This window comes from Bos indicus x Bos taurus, chromosome 13 (assembly GCF_003369695.1).
Source record: "Bos indicus x Bos taurus breed Angus x Brahman F1 hybrid chromosome 13, Bos_hybrid_MaternalHap_v2.0, whole genome shotgun sequence".
NCBI lineage: Eukaryota > Metazoa > Chordata > Mammalia > Artiodactyla > Bovidae > Bos > Bos indicus x Bos taurus.
The window spans coordinates 28211228-28228266 of record NC_040088.1 but is presented as its reverse complement, the minus strand read 5'-3'; the positions used below and the strand labels follow the sequence as shown (position 1 = coordinate 28228266).

General features: G+C 54.0%; 1 protein-coding gene across 2 annotated transcripts in view; it reads right to left on the bottom strand.

Annotated features, from left to right (window-relative positions):
- The window catches only part of CDH4 (cadherin 4), a 478624-nt gene that overhangs the window by 21471 nt on the left and 440114 nt on the right, over positions 1-17039 (bottom strand). For both annotated transcript variants that reach the window (XM_027559062.1, XM_027559061.1), the window contains exons 7-8: positions 15005-15177; positions 179-316 (exon numbers count right to left, since the gene is read on the bottom strand). In XM_027559062.1, coding sequence (XP_027414863.1) covers positions 179-316; positions 15005-15177 — 311 coding nt within the window. The remainder of the gene's footprint in view (positions 1-178; positions 317-15004; positions 15178-17039) is intronic.

Genomic DNA, 17039 nt, shown 5'->3' with positions numbered 1-17039 from the left:
CCTCCTGCTGATGGTGGGCTGTGGAGGCTCCTGCCAGAGGGACCTGGCATGTATGTCCCCCTGCAGCCCCCAGCCTGTCCTGCCGAGCACACCCCAAAGTGGCCGACGCTTCAGCCTCTCCCTGGAGTCTGAATGCCACTGGCCAACTCCTCCAGATTCAGGAAGGGCACGCACTCACCGTGCTGGCAGTGAACTCCGGTGGGTTGTCGTTCACATCCGTCACTGTGATGATGGCGGTGGCTGTGTTGGAGAGGCCATAGTTCAGGTTTCCTTCCATGTCTGTGGCCTGAATGATGACCATGTACTGCTGGACTTTCTAGAAGGGACAAGGGGGAAGAACAGAGCAGCAGCTTGGGTTTAGCTGTTTATACTTTCTTCCAAGAAACATATTCCTTGGATGGATTCAGCTGCTGCTGGGTCCCCTTCCTGCCCAGGGTGCTGGCCACAGGAAGAACATTTTCCTCATTCACAGTGGGTGGCAAGGTCTTTGCCTTCATCCCAGCACCTGGCTTTCACAGGTGTGGATTGAACTAGAAGGAAGGAAAAGGGGGCTTGGACTGTAAGAAGACACTGAGGTTTGTAAAATCGGGGTGGAAGTGTGCAAAGAGAGGCGAACCCAGATGTGTGTCCGCAGCGACCTAATTTCTTTAGCATCTTCAGTGTCAGAAATTCACACAGGAGAAGGGAAGTTGAGCCCCCGACCCTGTTACCTGCACACCAGTCTGCATGCTGCCTGGAAGGAGCGGGTAGTATTCGGATACAGGTGTGGGTTTTAGGAGGCAAATAAAGCTGGATGGGGACAGTGGATTTCTGGGCACTGAAAGGGCTCTCCAACCCTTCTGCAGCCAGACCTCGCCAGGAGCCACCAGTGCAGCACCCCTGAGACAGCAGTGCCTGGTAAGGTGTCTACACCTTCGTGGGTAGCTGCGAGTCACCAAGGGGCTTTTGGGGGTCAGTAAATTCTGGCCTATGGGCCAAATCTGTCTGCCACTGTTTTTTGTAAATAAAGTTTTATTGGCACACAGCCAGGTTCATTTATTTATACATTGTCTGTGGCTGATTTTGCACAACAGCTGAGCTAAGTGGCTGTGATGAGCTTACATTACTTGGAAAGCCTAAAACATTTGCTGTCTGGCCCCTTTCAGAAGATGTTTGAATCTCTTCAGCAAGTAGCATTGGGAAAGCTGGACAGCCGCATGTAAATGAAGTTAGAACACTCGCTCACACCATACACAAAAAGAAACTCCAAAGAGCATAAAGACTAAAATATAAGACACAACACCATAAAACTCTTACAAGAGAACATAGGCAAAACATTCTCTGACATAAAACGTAGCAGTGTTTTTCTCTTAGGTCAGTCTCCTAAGGCAATAGAAATAGAAGCACAAATAAACACAAGTTTTGCACACCAGAGTGAGAAAACCTACAGGTTGGGAGAAAATATTTGCAAATGATATAATTGACAAGGGCTTAATCTCTGAAATATACAAACAGCTCATACAAATAACAAAAAACCAAGTAACCCAATCAAAAAATGGGCAGAAGACCTAAATATACATGTCTCCAAAGAAGATATACAGGTGGCCAACAGGCATATGGAAAGATGCTCAACCTCACTAATAATTGTGCATGCTAAGTCCCTTAGTCACATCTGACTCTTTGCAACCCCTGTAGCTTGCCAGGCTCCTCCGTCCATGGAATTCTCCAGGCAAGAATAATGGAGTGGGTTGCCATTTACTCCTCCAAGGGATCTTCCCAACTAAGGGACCAAACCCGGGTCTCCTGCATTGCTGGTGGATTTTTTTTACTGACTGAATCACCAGGGAAGCCCTTACTTATAGAGAAATGCAAATCAAAACCACAATGAATTATCACCTCACACTGGTCAGAATGGCCATCATCAAAAATATCTACAAGCAATAAATTCTGGAGAGGATGTGGAAAAAGGGAACCCTCTTCCACTGTTAGTGGGAATGTAAATTGGTGCAGCCACCATGGAGAACAGTATGGAGGTGCCTTAAAAAGCTAAAAATAGACTTAGCATATTTTCTAGCAATCCCACTCCTAGGTGTATATCCAGAGAAAACTCTTAATTTGAAAAGACATACAACCACAATGTTAACAGCTGCGTTACTTACAATAGCCAAGGCATTGTGTCCATCAACAGATGAATGAAGATGTGGTATATACACAACAGTGGAATGTTACTCAGCCATAAAAATAATGAAATAATGTCATTTTCAGCAACGTGGGAGCAACTAGAGATTATCATACTAAATGAAGTTAAGTCAGAGACAAATACATGATAGCACTTATACTGTGGAATCTAAACTACTACACAAATGAACTTAAATTTATGAGAGACTCACAGAGAACAGACTTGTGGTTACCAAGGGGAAGCGGGGTGGTGAGGGAAGGGTGGAGTGTGAGTTGGGATTAGCAGATACAAAGGACTGCAAACAAACCAGATGAACAATAAGACCCTGCTGCAGAGCACAGGAGGTTGGATTCGATATCCTGTGATAAACGGATGTTTCTCTAGCGCTTCTGACCCCGACCCTCCGGGGCACTGCTGGCCTGAGGGCAGACTCAGGGCCCGACTGTCGTGGCCTTGGGGTGGCTGTGGTGGGGGCTCCCGCTGTGGACACGCTGGTCACGCCCACAATGCAGACTAACACCGTGCCCCGCTCCAGTTCTGTCTGCAGGTTGTCCCTGACAGCAAACACGTTCTTGTACTTCAGTAAGCACACTTAAAAGCAGTTTCTCAGACTCGCAGACTTAAGAGAATGAACTTACGGTTGCCAGGGGGAAGGAGTGGTGGGGAAGGCATAGTTATGGAGCTTGGGATGGACATGTACACACGCTGTATTCAAAATGGATAACCACAGGGAACTCTGCTCAGTGTTACGTGGCAGCCTGGATGGGAGGGGAGTTTGACAGGTGTGTGTGTGGCTGAGCCCCTTTGCTGTGTACCTGAAACTGTCACAACTGTTAGTTGGCTAACCCCCATACAAAATAGAAAGTTTTTAAAAAATAAAAGCAGTTTCTGCCACTGCTGTAAATGGCAAACCAGCATCACCTGCCGTCAATAGAAATTAGTCCTAAACATGACTGTTTATTTCTAAAGCTCTGTGAATATCTAGGCCCAGCCCACAAAGTATGGATGGGGAAGGGGGGACACCCAGGCCGACAGAGCCTTGAGCAGCCTCCTGTCACCTCTCATCGCGCAGAGAAACGGAGGCTGAGAGACACATACAGGTGCCGAGAAGACCCTGCCCCTCTCACCTGGCGGGTCTGATTAACCCAGAGCTGGGGCTCACCTCTGCTCCTTGGGGAGGATCTACGGGTCCCAGGAGCAGGTGGTGGCCTCAACGGCCTCATTCTCTCCCCTCCTGCCTCGTCCACTTTGCTGTGGCCATGGGGCCTCCTTGCTGCTCTTCAAACGTATGTTCCCCTCCCCACCAGGGTCATACAGGGCTGCTTTGCCTGCCCTGACACTGCTTGCGCCCATCAGCAAGGCCTTCCCTCCTCGAATAAAATATAAGTGCGCACCTGCTCCCCTGACAGACACCCACTCTCCTGAGACCCTGCTTTTCTTCTCAGCATCAGCACGGCAGCCCTCTGCATGTTCTTGCTCCAGAGCCCAGGACTCTGTGGTCAGAGCTCTCCCTCTGGCATCTAGAGCACGTGTACACTCTGTCACTGGCGGAGGAGACCCTCCCCAGCATCCGTGGTGACCGTCTGTGTCACAGCTTGGATCTGCAGGCACTGGTCGGTTGCTAGTTGGTTCCAGCTGTGCTAGACGCTGGCCTGGGCTGAGGATGGTGGCCAGGCTGGGGGCACATCTTGGACAGGCCTGTCCTATAGCAGCTGGCACAGGAGGGGCGTGGGCATTGGGGACGCCCCTTGGGCTGACCCCCTCCACAGGCCTGGCTGCAGAGATGTTTCTGGATCTCCCACAACATAAACCATGGCAGGCAGAGTCACGGAGGGGGCTCCTGGGGTCAGTGTTAAATGGAGACCACCTCACGGCTGGCGACCTTGTGGGGCTGAGGCGTCCAGAGTCCCATTGCGGGGCATCCCCAGGGCTCTGCCAACCTGACGTGGAAGCTCTGGCCACCTGGGGTCCTGGGGGATGAGGAACAGGAAGGAGATGCGGGGCCTCCCGTCTGACCTGCCCAGGCCCTGCTCTGCATGAGCATCGTGGGGAAGATGACATGCAAGACCCGGCTCAGGAGCCCACTGTCCAGTGCAGGCAACCCCTCACTAAACGGGTCACGCGTGGGCCACACAGCCGGCCCGAGACAGATGGTGCTTGGGTCCTGGGCCCCAGCTGCCCACCTCTGTTCCCACCCTGCTCTCGGTGGCCAGCAGAGGTCATTCTTCAGGACAGTAAAGAGATGATAGGACAACCTGGTAATCGGTTAAGTTGTGCTCCCAAGTCCATCATGAGCCTTTTAGATAAAGTGAAGGTCGAGATGGACCTGGGCCCTCTGGGTCAGGGCATCCCAGTGCAACAACAGGTTTCCAGTAAGAGACGATGAGGGCAGAGGACACAGGAGACGGGGCAGAGGCTGGAGCGACCACAAGCCAAGGATGCCAAGGGCTGCAGCATGACTGGAAGCCAGCGGACGCACAGGCAGTGTTACACGACCCTCCAGAAGGAGCCAGCACGGCCCAGCCTTGGTCTCGGACCCCTGCCCCTAACAGCTGTCATTTGACGGCACACAGTGTGTGGTTCCCCCAGGAACCAAGGCCTCAGCTTGCCCTTCCCAGGCCACTGGCGGGACTGAGGCCCCCGAAACAGCCCCATCCCCCCGCTGGCCTTCTTGCTAGGAGAGGCTGTCCTGCGATGGCCTAAGCATCGGGACTCTGTCTGTGTGACTGCCTGGTGGGAGGGAGGGAGGGAGACCCAGGCTGGAGGGCTGAGAGGAGGGACTTTACCCCAAGTTGGCCCCTGGGACCCCACAGCAAAAGGAGGGATTTAACTAGAGCAGAGGAGGGAACGCGTTCACCCCTTGACACTGCTGTCATGTGACTGACTGCAGCCAAGAAGGCACCCCTCCAACCTTTCTTATCTCTTTAATGGTAGAATCCACCTGTACATTGTGGACATTATGGGCTGAGGCCCTAAGAAGACACTGGAGAACCAAACCATCTCAGGGACATGGGGGCACTCGTGTGTGTTTGCATGGGTGTATATGCGTGTGCAAGCTTGTGTTCCTGTGTGTATGCCTGTGTTTCTGGACCCGTATGTATGCATGTGTGTTTGTGTATACCGGTGTGTGCACATACACATATGTGTATAGGCATGTGTACATGTGTATGTTTGTGTGTGCGTGCCTGGGAGTGTGTGCACGTTGGTGCCTGTGCCAGTGTGTATTGTACAGACAACCACCACTAGAGGGCATACCGGTCCTGCTTTTGGGAGCCAGGTAGTGGTGGGGTCCTTCTAGGCTGTGTGGTGCAGGGGGTGAGGGGAGTGCGGGGCGCAGAAAGAAAATCCAGAGGCCCCATGGGTGGGGCCCCTGAGATCCAGCCAGCCCTGCTGAGCTCGGACAGGTCATTGTGGGGGCACGGGGAATGCGGGCCAGGCTCTGCTGTGGCTTTAGCTTTAGAAAGTATACTTTCTAGACTTCGTAATGGTCACCCGAGGGTAGGTAGTGGGGCCCAGGTGGAACCTGGGAAATGTCCCTGGACAGACACCCTCTTGCAAATGTTCCAGCTTTACTTGTTGGGAGGGTCTAGCATGGGTAAGAGATTTGATGTTTTTATTTAAAAAGCCTTCCTTGGGCCTTGCTTCGTGGCCTTAGAATGCTTGTCACCATTTGCATGAGGCCGGGGAGGGGCCCTGGAGTTGGTGGACTGCGTGGGGCTATTTTCAGGGTGGTTCTAGTGCCTCCTGCTGGTGGATCCACAGACCACACTCAGTATCCACACCCGTCCTTCAGCCAGCCCTGGGGAATAGGGTGCAATACCATCCCCACTTTGCAGGTGATCAAACTGGGTTCTCAGGTCGGAACTGGTGAGCCATGTGGTGGCTGGATCCTGGACTCCAGCAACCCTCTTCCTGGGTCCCCCTGGGACTCAGAGAGGACCCTGGGCCCAGCTCTGGACCAGTCAATGGCCAGCGTTCCTCCTCCACCTCTGCTCGCCCTATGGCGCCCACCCCAGCGGAGCCAGAGGGAGGTGGGGGCGTGGGCCACCCGCTGAAGGATGGTTGGTGATAGCTGCGGCCACCAGGAGGCGTACTGAGCAGGTGCCCCTGCTGGTCAGCCTGGCAGCTGCCCAGCAGTCCCCCTGCTCCTGCCAGGTGCAGAGCCCCCAGAGCCGGCAGCAGTAGTGCTGCAGTGAATTCATTAAAATGTGATCTGACCATTTTCAAGTTCGGGAGGAGGGAAGAAAACTGCAAGCGGGAGTCTCTGGGGTTTTCATTCACCTCCCTGTAGCTCAGCATTTAAATTTTGCAGAACATCCATCAATAATGCAGCTGGCCAGCCTGCCCCAGAAAAGCATCAAAGATTCCTGCACTCTCCACTCTTGGCCCTCTCCACTTGGGGCTGCCAGGACACGCAGCTCGGACCCTGCTGCCCTGCTGCTCCTGGGACCGGGCCAGCCTGTCCCTGGAGACAGTGCAGCCTAACCGCCTGCCTGTGTCTGGTTCTCATGTGCTCAGCCTGTGGGTGTCCTCAGGGCCTGAGAACACAACTGGGGACCCACCAGGTGGGCTCTGGGCGTGGGGCGAGCCACAAGGCTGATGACCTGTTCAGGCAAGCGCATTGAGACTTGTTCCAAACGGGATGGAGAGTGTGGCCACCGCGGAAAATAGGCAGTGGGTCCTGGGGATTTACACAGTCACCTTTTGGCCACAAGTCCATGTCTAGGCATACGCCCAAGAGGACGAGAACAGGCATCCAAGCAGGGGCTGATCTGTGATCACAGCAGCGCCTGTCACGGGGAGTGGTCTGAACGCCCACCAGTTGACGATGGGACGAGCAAATGTGCCTGTCTGCAGCAGAATACAATTCAGCCGTGAAAAGGGGTGAAGCACTGACCCCAGCCACATCGTGGACAAACCTTGAATGCTAGATGCTCAGTGAGAACGGCCAGACCTGTAAAGTCTCACAGGTTGTAGGAAACACTCAAAGCAGGCTGCTCCACTGGGAGGGCAGGTTAGAGGGGCTGGGCCTGGGGGGCTGAGGGTGGGGAGTCACTGCTGGCGCCCAGGTATCCTTCAGGGCTAGAAAGGCCCTGAGGTAGACAGTGGTCCGGGGGGTGGGGAGGGAGCACAGCGCTGCAGAGGTGCCAAATGCCGCCGACCCACCCACATGAACACAGCGGGCTTCGCAGACCCAAATGACATTTCCAGGTGCCAACATTCCACTCCTGCCTTGTGGGAACCCCAGGCACGCGCATCCCACGCTGGGCCTGCAGGCTGACCACATGCTCAACAGCCTCACAGGGCACCCACTCCGCACCCACAGCTTCAGCCAGGTGGCACCACCCTGACCTGGACGGGAAGCTGGCCTGTTCCTGGTGGTACCCCAGTCCATCCTCCTGGTGGCTCCAGACTCTAGGCCCCAGGTCTGCTGCTGCTTCTCTTAAAGGCCACTGTCAAGAGTGAGAATCCAGGGCTTCCCTGGTGGCTCAGTGGTAAAGAATCCACCTACCAGTGTAGGAGACACAAGTTCAAAGCCTGGTGTGGGAAGATTCCACATGCCTTGGGGCAGCTAAGCCCCAGAAAGTAGGTATGGGACTGAGGGCCTGAGCCACTCCTGGGCATGCTCTGTGGCAGCTGCTCTGTGGTCTTGATGGCTCTGTCCCACATGGAGAGAATCCATCAGGGAACTCAGCACAGACCCTGGCTTTTATTTTGCATTTCTCATCTTTCTCTAAAGGAAGTGCTGTCATCTGCTTTCCCTGGGGCTGATTTCCCACTGTGACAACATTAAGTGGAGGCCGGCAGGGAGGTGACACCTGGAAAGCCCTGGGAAGCAGCTGGATCCAGTGTGGCCGGGAGCGTGGTATCGAGGGTCCCCGTGAAGACGGATGCATGGGCCGTGGGTCCTGGAGGGGTTGCCCTGCTCACTGCCAGACCCCCACGTCTGCAGGACCATCCTGTGACTCAGCAGACTCTTGGATGGCACGGGTGAGGCCAGTCTTGGAGGCAAGCTGGAGCCCTGAGGCCCTCCTAGGATCACTTTTCTTCTTCTGTTTTTTTGGGGGTGCAATGACTTCAGTGAGGACCCAATGTGAGGGGGTCAGTGGATTCAGTGGGCAATTTTTTTTTTCTCTGAGACCACAAAGCCACATTCGGTGTCTTAAAAACAGTGTTTGGCAAAAATGATTCAAGAATTGCCAGTGGGATATATTGAACCCCCTTCATGGATCACAGCCTTGTCATGTTAAAGGGACTTGTGTGACTGAATGCAGCTATGGTGACTCAATTGTGCAGGGCTACACAAGATGGATGGATCATAGTGGAGAGTTCTGACAAAACATGATCCACTGGAGGGGGAAATGGCAACCCACTCCAGTATTCTTGCCCCAAGAACCCCATGAACATGTGAAAAGGCAAAAAGACACGACATTGGAAGATAAGCCCCCCAGGCTGGTAGGTGTCCAATATGCTACTGGGGAAGAGTGAAGGGCAATTCCTAATAGCTCCAGAAAGAATGAAGTGGTTGGGCCAAAGCAGAAACAATGCTCAGCTGTGGATGTGTCTGGTGGTGAAAATCAAGTCTGATGCTGTAAAGAACAATATTGCATAGAAATCTGAAATGTTACATCCATGAATCAAGGTAAATTGGAGGTGGTCATGCAGGAGATGGTAAGAGTGAACATCGACCTCTTAGGAATCAGTGAACTAAAATGGACTGGAGTGGGCGAATTTAATTCAGATGACCATTATATCTACTACTGTAGGCAAGAATCCCTTAGAAGAAATAGAGTAGCCCTCATAGTCAACAACGGAGAAGGCAATGACACCCCACTCCAGTACTCGTGCCTGGAAATCCCATGGACGGAGGAGCCTGGAAGGCTGCAGTCCATGGGGTCACTGAGGGTCAGACACAACTGAGCGACTTCACTTTCACTTTTCACTTTCATGCATTGGAGAAGGAAAGGGCAACCCACTCCAGTGTTCTTGCCTGGAGAATCCCAGGGACGGGGGAGCCTGGTGAGCTGCTGTCTATGGGGTCGCACAGAGTCGGACACGACTGAAGTGACTTAGCAGCATAGTCAACAAAAGAGTCCAAGATGCGGTATTTGGGTGCAGTCTCAAAAACGACAGAATGATCTCTGTTCATTTCTAAGGCAAACCATTCAACATCACAGTAATCCAAGTCTATGCCCCAACCACTAATGCCGATGAAGCTGAAGTTGACCAGTTCTATGAAGACCTACAAGACCTTCTAGAACTAACACCAAAAAAGATATCCTTTCATCACAGGGGACTGGAATGCATAAGTAGGAAGTCAAGAGATACCTGGAGTAACAGGCAAGTTTGGCCTTGGAGTAAAAAATGAAGCAGGGCAAAGGTTAACAGTTTTGCCAAGAGAACACACTGGTCATAGCAAATACCCTTTTCCAACAGGAGAGGTGACTCTACACATGGACATCACCAAATGGTCAATACTGAAAACAGACTGATTATATTCTTTGCAGCTAAAGATGGAGAACCTCTATATAGTCAGCAAAAACAAGACCTGGAGTTGACTGTGGCTCAGGAGCCTGGTGGGCCACAGTCCATGGGGTCACAGAGTTGGACATGACTGAGTGACTAACACACACACACAGGGAAAACCACGAGTCCATTCAGATATGACCTAAATCAAATCCCTTATGATTATACAGTGGAGGTGACAAATAGATTCAAGGGATTAGATCTAAGATCATGGCATCCAGTTCCATCACTTCATGGCAAATAGAAGGGGAAAAAGTGGAAGCAGTGACATTTTATTTTCCTGGGCTCCAAAATCACTGCGGATGGTGACTACAGCCATGAAATTAAAAAACGTTTGCTCCTTGGAAGCAAAGCTATGACCAACCTAGACAGCATATTAAAAAGCAGAGACATTACTTTGCCAACAAAGGTCTGTATGGTCAAAGCTATGGATTTTTCAGTAGTTATGTATAGATGTGAGAGCTGAACCATAAAGGAGGCTGAGCACCAAAGAACTGATGCTTTCGAATTGTGATGCTGGAGAAGACTCTTGAGAGTCCCTTGGACTGCAAGGAGATCCAAGCAGTCAATCCTAAAGGAAATCAACCCTGAATATTCACTGGAAGGACTGATACTGAAACTCCGATACTTTTGCTACCTGATGCAAAAAACTGACTCATTTGAAAAGACCCTGATGCTGGGAAAGACTGAGGGCAGGAGGAGAAGCGGGCAACAGAGGATGAGATGGTTGGATGGCATCACTGACTTAATGAACATGAGCTTGAGAAAACTCTGAGGTTAGTGAAGGACAGGGAAACCTGGCACACTGCAGCCCATGGGATCACAAAGAGCCAGACACGACTTAGTGACTAAATGACACACCAAATTCTGCCTGGCCCAAGACCACCGCTGACCCCACTCCCCCTGATGCCTACTATAGTCTTACAGAGAGCTCATTTTCCAGGAAAACAAATTTTTGGAATTTCCCACGTGGCCTGTCGTGACGCTTCTTGTGAGCAAGGCGGGGATGCTGGTCTTGTCACTAAGAATGTTTTCCGCCTGAGCTGAGTCCCATGAGTGAATCTGTAAAGTTAGTGGAGGTCACGATCGTCACTGGCCCGGGGATAAGCCATCTTTATCACGCATGGCTCTCTGTGAAATCTCATCTGATGGCCACATGGGGTGGAGACGCTTGAAAAATATAGAAATGTGTTGGAGTTGCTTTCTGAAAAGTCCTATGAACCATAATGGTGAATTTGGCCCACCTTTGGGAGAAAGAAGTTTCAAGACGGTGACCCACCCATGGTCAGCGGTTCAAGGATGGAGCTGGGTGGGCAGATCACATAGCCCAGTGAGTACCCTCCCTCCAGAGCACCACCTGCCTGGCTTATCAGGCCATAAATATTCTAATTAGGAGGGAGGCAGATGAGCAGGATCAGCGAGTGGGGCCCCTCCGATGATGGGGATGCAAGAGACACTCAGCCGCTCCTGTGTCACCCCGGCTCTCCTGACATTTTAATCATGTAGAAATGCTCGATTTACATAGCTCTGCCTAATTAGACACAGTGGCAATTACGCTTGTGGATTTTCCTCCTTTCTAAAGACGACTTACTCTGCAAACACGAAGCCAGTTCTAAAAGAAGTATCTGCAGTGTTTCCCCGCTAAGGGGAAACCTCTGTCCACAGGAGTGGGGTTGGGGGTGGTCAGCATCCTTCAAAGAGAGCAGAAAGGCCCTGTCTGTGGTCCTTTGTACGCCTAAGCCACAGGTTGTGTTGGGAAACCACACAGCAGGGCGCGGCAGGCTGAGTTCCCACCCAGCGTGGGTGCACCCTCCACACGTGCAGCCGAGGCCCTGCAAGGTCTGTTTCTAAATGGAGACATACCGGCCACTGCCAGCCAGAGGAGTCTGGCATCCCACCCACAGCGGGCAGCTCGGGACAGAAGGTGGAGAGTGTAGCGGATGGCGCCCCCAGCAAGCGGGCACTGGCTGCCCCAGGGGGCTTGTCTTAGTACAGTTAGTATCGAGAGCACATGGTACATAGGAGGCGCCCAGTGAACACCACCTTGCTCCCTCCCTCTCCCCACTGCCCATGTGAATGACCATCTCCCTGGGGGAGGCTCAGAGCGAGCCCCCCAACCCTTGCACGTTCTCTGATCCACCCCCTGTGCGGCTCCAAGCCCCAGGCCACCACCCTTGTGCCCCCAGCTCCCACTGGTCCCAGGTGCCTGTGGTCCCTCCCTCTGGGCCACCGAGCCTCCAGCTCACCCGTCCATCCACACTGTGTCCTTATCCTGGGCCCTGGGGATGGAGCCTTCTCTCGGCCCCTCACCAAGCCTCTCCTTGTCCCTCACTGGAGCTGGGGACACTGGCCACCCCCTTGGGTCACGTCTCCTTGTGGGGACACTGCCCTGACGGTGGGGTGCAGGGTTGCTGAGACAGAGGCTCATGCATATGACATGGACCATGCAGGCCCACAGGAGGGGACCCCCAGCAAAGAAGAAAAGTCCACAGAGTATCTGCTCCACACTGGGCTCTGTAGGAACCGTAGGTTCAGTGAGAGGAGAGCAGTCTGGGGGGCTTCCCTGAGGAGGTGACATCTGGTGAGAACATGGGAAGAACCAGATGGGAGAAGCCCACGAGTCCGGTGGCAGGAGAGGGGAGGGGTGGAGACAGAAGCCTGCATGGTGGTGGTGGTGGGGCCAGGCCGTGGGATACCAGGGCCGAGGAGCTCAGGTGCGGGGGCCTCGGGGTGCTACCTGCTGCCCTTGTCCTGGCCCACCCTCCCCCTCCCTCTGTCTGCAGGGCTGCCCTTGCCTGGGCTGGGCCCTCCCAGGCTGCCCCCGCACACCTGAGGGCTCGTCCCGCAGTGGCGGGAGGAGTGGCCAGCAGCTGTCTCAGGACAGTGCTGGTCCATGCATGCACTGATTAGTGCAGACAGCTTGTGCTTAATTATTTCACTTGACCCGCTTAAGATTCAGCAACCACCTGCTCTGGGTGGAGGTGGGGAGGAGATTTTGGGGGGGCAGCCAGTGAGGTGCCTATGACCGACCCAGGAGCAGTCCCAAAGGAGAGGCCTGGCCTCAGGGGTGGGACTGAGCCAATCAGAGGCCAGAGGACATGGGGCCGGGCACCACCCAGGCTGTTTCTTCCCATTTGGTTGAGTCACTGAGAACTCGAAGCCAGGCTGGTCCCAGAACACCGGCTGGTCCATCGCGTGCTGGGCAGCCAGCCAGGTGCTGCGGATCCCAAGGAGGGGGTATGTGGGAGAGGGTACACACACGGAACTCTGCAAGAGGTACCCTTGCCCCCACCTGGGCCCAGAGGGGGCGGCTGCTTCAGGGTCGGTTGCCAGAGCAAACAAAAACAGAGCCTGCTCAGTTAAATGTGAACTTCAGACAACAATGGACAGTTTGTGGTATGGGGGCCAAGCCCCTCCTGAGCTCTGAGACCCTATAGCCCTGGGCAACTAAGAGCCCTGCAGCCTTGTCTTTCTCATCTGGAAAGAAACACTGCTCCAGGAGTCCCCCCAGGGCAGTTTCAAGGACTAAGATGTGACAATGCACACAGTGCTTGGCCCATGCTGGGGTCCCCAGGGCGCCCCACTGTCTGGAACAGGCTCTGCCATGCATGAGCTCAGCACACGCTTGCACGAGTAGCAGACATGCCCACACCTCCTCCTGCTTCTGGCTGACCACCCGTCCTCTGTCTGTCCTACTCCACACCTGCCCGGTTATTCGTAGGTAAAGGCAAACCAGGGACAGCCCGCAGGCCACTCACAGGGGAAAGCAGGGGCATGGTGTTCAGAGCCGCTCCGTGCCTTCGGAACCAGCAGCTTCCCTGAGCTTTCCCAGCTGGGATCTCCCTGCTCTGCAGAAGGTCCCCTGAGTGCTGCCCTCTCTCCTTGGGACAGAGGCCCCAGAAACACCTCTTCTCTCCTCCAAGCCTGGAACTGCAGCCAGGCTCCCTGCAGGACTGTGCGGCAGGCTGCTCATTATCTCAAACAGGGCAGGTGATGGCTCAGCAGGCTGGGCGATCGGGGCCAAGGGCTGGTACCACCTGCTCCCGCCTCTGCTTCCTTCACCTGAAGTCCAGGCTCATCTAGCAATGAGCAGCGGCTCTTTAGAGGTGGTGGAGGCCAGCGAGGCTGTGCTGGGTGGGGAGTGGACCTGTGCCCTGGGGGAGGTGGGTGGGACCCTCTGCTCTGCTGGGCTGGAGCCCAAGGTTGCCAGGATCTTGGGCTCATGGTCTCCAGCATTGTGAGAGGACACACTTCCTTTGTCAGGACAGCCCTGGGACAGTCACACGCACCCTTCCTGAGACCAGGACAGGGCCTCCCTGGACATCCCCCCCTCCACATGATGCCATTTCCTTTAAGCCATGCCACTACCTGGACTCTTTTATCTTGCGGGGATTGTCCCCCTCACCCGCTCCTCCCTCCTGTGGAGTCAGCCCCACTCGAGCAGTCACCACTCGCCCTGCCCACTACTCTCTGGTACCCTTGGTGGTTTCCAGAACAAAGCTGGTGCTCAGTGAAAGTTTCTGATCGAAAGGAGGAGTCTGTGAGGTGGGAATCTGTGATTGCTCAGAACCAGTTAGACAGCTGGTGTGCAGTGTTCAGAAAAAGTGGGTCTTTATTCCCAAAGGGGAGGAAATAGAACTGATTATATCAACCTCCAAGGCTCAGAGCAAGGCCACCTCTTCTGAGAAGCCTCCGACTTCTTCACAGTTAGCTCTACCTCATCCATTCACGACACCTTGTGGACACAGTCCACTGCCTATACATGCAGTCCACTGCATATACACATGATCTACTCTGTACATGTGCAGTCCACTACACACACGTGATCTACTGCATATAAACACACGATCCACTGTGCATAACATGATCTCCATATTCACATGCAATCCACTATATGTATATGCAAAACCGACTACTTATACATGTGATCCACCGAATATACACACGGTCCACTGTATATACACACAATCCACTTCATATCAGCACATGATCCACATCGTGTAAACACATGATCCACATAATACACACGATCCACAAAATACAAACACACAATCTACTTCATATAAACATGTGATCCAATCATATAAACGTGATCCACTTTATATAAATGTGACCCACATCATATAAACATATGATCCACACCATAAACATGTCCTCCACTGCATATACACATGATCCCCCCTCCTCCATTCCTCTGGTGGCAGCAGCGGCGAGCATCACCATTCCGCCCAGGCCCACGGTGACCTCCCTCTGGGTCAACCTCTCCCACACAGACTGCAGTGGGGAGGTTGTGCCCCAGCCCCACGGCGCCCACCTCACCTCTCGGTCCAGGCCAGCAGCCACTGTCACAATGTCGCCCGTCTCACTGTTGATGGTGAACATGTTCTGGGAGGGGCTCTGCGGGGTCTGGGTCACGATCCGGTAGCGCACCATCCCGTTGGCTGTGGTGGCGTCATCCGCGTCGTTGGCTGTGACTGTCATCACGTAGGTGCCTGCAACAGAGACGGCAGCTCATGTGGGACTCGCCTGCCACGCCCGCCACTGCCCCTGGCACACACCCCAGCAGATGTCTCTCGCAGTCATATCTTCCTGGAGGCTGGATGTGGTGTGTGTCATCCTTCACCCCTGGGCTGGACTGCTGCCAGGCCCTCGGGAATGTGTCTGTCCTTCCCTCCGCCCCCATATCCCCCTGCAGAACCACGGGGGTGGGGCCTTCTTCCCAAGCTCAAGTCTGCTCTGATGTCACTGCTCTGACTTCGTCAGGAGAGGGAGCCACCCAGGGTTAGCGCAGCCTGCAATTCCGGCTCAAAACTCAACACATTCCCTCCTGAGCCACACAGCCCAAGGCTCCAGCCGGTATGTGGGGACTCAGCACATAGTAAAGAAACAGGGCTGTATCCTGAAGGTGCCTGATAGGCACTCGAGGGTGCTAAGTGAGAAGAGACCCCACAGAGGGGATGCTGTGCACATGGATGCAGAGGCAGGTGGAGTAAATTCGGGGTGTGCGAGCCCAGAGGTGGTGAGTACCTACACCCTCCCCCAGCTCAGCGCCCGTTCCCCACCAGGCGCCAGGGTCGAGGTCTGCAGAGGACACCCCGGGAGAGTCCCCTGCCTCCTGAGAGCGGGGTGTGGCATTCCTGTTGGTGTCTGCCCTTCCCCACTGGGAGGCCCTGGCTAGATCAGCCTGCCCTCCACCCCTGGCCACCGTGATCAGCAGTGGGCTGACCAGTCAGAGCTTGGGAGCAAGGGCATATGCTTTTTGGAGTTTCTAGGAATTCAGTGTGCCATCCCTGCCCCTGGACTTGGCTGGGCCAGCGTGTGAGGCTGGAGGCTGTGGTCACTTTTTGTCCTCAGAGATAGAAACTGAAGGACAGGGCCATCTCAGAGGAAACAAAGCCACGGCAGGCTCAAGTGACCACCTCTCACTGGGCAGCCCCTGGGTCAAGCTGCCCCTGAAGCTCTTATCTGTATACAGAAAAAAATGAAGACTTTTCTTTATTAAGCACTTTTAGGTTCACAGCAAAATTGAGGGGAAGGTCCCTTACAGATGCTTTGTACACCTGAACTAATATTAGAACATATTCCCCTTCTTGTCTTATGCTATTCTAGGCTTCCCTGGTCGTTCAGATGGTAAAGAATCTGCCTGCAATGCAGGAGACCCGGGTTTGATCCCCGGTTCAGGAAGATCCCCTGTAGAAGGGAATGGCAACCCACTCCAGTATTCCTCCCTGGAGAATCCCATGGACAGAGGAGCCTGGCGGACTACAGTCCATGGGGTCACAAAGAGTCAGACACGACTGAACTAATCCTATACTACCTTTGTTGCTTGCAACCTGGAGTTCTGACTGGCATGGGCTCCCAGCCCTGCACCTGCCCCTGGGGCCTGGGGCATGCTGCCTTTGTCCTCATCTGCATGTTCTTGGTTCGGCTCCTTGTTCCCTGGTTGGAGCAGTGTGCTGTCGAGGGCCTACAGGGGTGAGGGAGTGTGGGCACCATCCTCCACTGGGTCCTTTTTAAAGGTGCTGGCTTATGCTGAGGCTGAACTTGGCTTGGGGCTGGGGGGCCTCCAGGCCTGTTGGGATCCAGGGTGGTAATGGGCAGGGGGCTTCATTCATCAGACACATGCTAAGAATTTGCTCTGGGCTGGTGCTGCACGAGGAGCTGGGCAGACAGTGGTGGAGACACTTCCATGGTCGAGGCAGGGGTCTCTCCTGCATGCTCCCAGAGTCTCTCACTGCACGAGGTGTGTGCCCGGCAGGTCCTCTTGCGTGCCTGTCCAGCCTCTCCTACCCCCCGTGCAGGGAGGGCCTGACACAGAGTCAGCTTTGCTGTCGACTTTAACTGAAAAAAAGTT